Below are 1,393 nucleotides of genomic sequence, written 5' to 3'. Positions count from 1 at the left end.
TTAGATCAATCCATATACATGTCATTCGTTTGTAGCAATGGGACAAAATTATGTAAATCAATTTAAAGCAAATATCAAAATGCTCAATTTTGTACGTTGTGCAAAATATCATTACAAACATGAGGGGTTTGGTGCACCATTTACTTAAAATCGGATGAAACTATATATAGACGCTATATCCAAATATGAACCGATTTCAACGAAACTTGTCACAGGTTAGGTTGTATTTTTAATGGCCATATTTTGGGTCCACTTCAAATTGGACGAAACTATATATGGGAGCTATATCTAAATATGTACGTTTTGTGTCAATCGGCCTAACTTTGGGTCTTTGGTGCACCATTTATTTAAACGAGGACGAAAATATATCACTGGTGAAAAAATCTCGACTGTCTTGAAGGCCGCCAACGTTGATGTTGAACCTTACTGGCCCGGTTTGTTCGCCAAGGCTTTGGAAGGTGTCAATGTTAAGGATTTGATCACCGCCATGGGATCTGGTGCTGGCGCTGCCCCAGCTGCTGCTGCTCCCACCTCCGGCGGTGGTGCCCCAGCTGCCGCTGAAGCAAAGAAGGAAGAAAAGAAGAAGGAGGAAGAACACGAAGAGTCCGATGACGATATGGTCTTTGCTCTCTTCGATTAAACTGGACGACACAATGGTTTGTTTTGTTTTTACCACCATCTAGACCCAATTCAGTACGCTACGCCAGATTTTGTGGACATCGAATGATATATAGGAACTTTGGTGAACCATTTACATTAATTCGGTCGAAAATACATATGGGAGCTATATCTAAAATCTAGACTCAATTCAGTACGCTATGCAAAATTTCGTGGAAATCAAAAGATATATAGGGACTTTGGTGAACCATTTACATTATATTCGGTGATTATATATCTATATATAACTCTGAACCGATTTTCAAGAAATTTTACACACATCATTCTAGACTCAATCCAGTATGCTATGCAATATATATGGGAACTATATCTAAATCTGAACCGATTTTCAAGAAATTTTACACACATCATTCTAGACTCAATCCAGTATGCTATAACAAATTTCGTGCAAATCGAAATATATATAGGGACTTTGGCATACCATTTACCTAAAATCGGGCGAAACTATAATATATGGGAGCTATGTCTAAATCTGAACCGATTTTCACGAAATTTTACACACACCATTCTAGACTCAATCCAGTATGCTATGCCATATATATGGGAGCTATATCCAAATCTGAACCGATTTTCAAGAAATTTTACACACAACATTCTAGACACAATTTAGTATGCTATAACAAATTTCGTGCAAATCGAAAGATATATAGGGACTTTGGCATACCATTTACCTAAAATCGGGCGAAACTATATATGGAGCTATATCTAAATCTGA

General features: G+C 37.3%; 1 protein-coding gene across 1 annotated transcript; it reads left to right on the top strand.

Moving 5' to 3' along the window:
- Positions 1-356: 356 nt before the first annotated feature.
- LOC133327371 (large ribosomal subunit protein P1-like) lies at positions 357-640 on the top strand (the record flags this gene model as incomplete). Its single annotated transcript, XM_061535930.1, has 1 exon — positions 357-640. A coding segment is annotated over one exon (284 nt), but the record flags the coding sequence as incomplete, so codon positions are not given.
- Between the last annotated feature and the right edge of the window lie 753 nt (positions 641-1,393).

The sequence above is a fragment of the Musca vetustissima genome, unplaced genomic scaffold (genome assembly GCF_032173495.1).
Source record: "Musca vetustissima isolate MV318-11 ecotype Yass unplaced genomic scaffold, APGP_CSIRO_Mvet_v1 utg175823, whole genome shotgun sequence".
NCBI lineage: Eukaryota > Metazoa > Arthropoda > Insecta > Diptera > Muscidae > Musca > Musca vetustissima.
The sequence above is the reverse complement of the archived record's forward strand: the minus strand, read 5'-3'. Positions and strand labels throughout refer to the sequence as shown.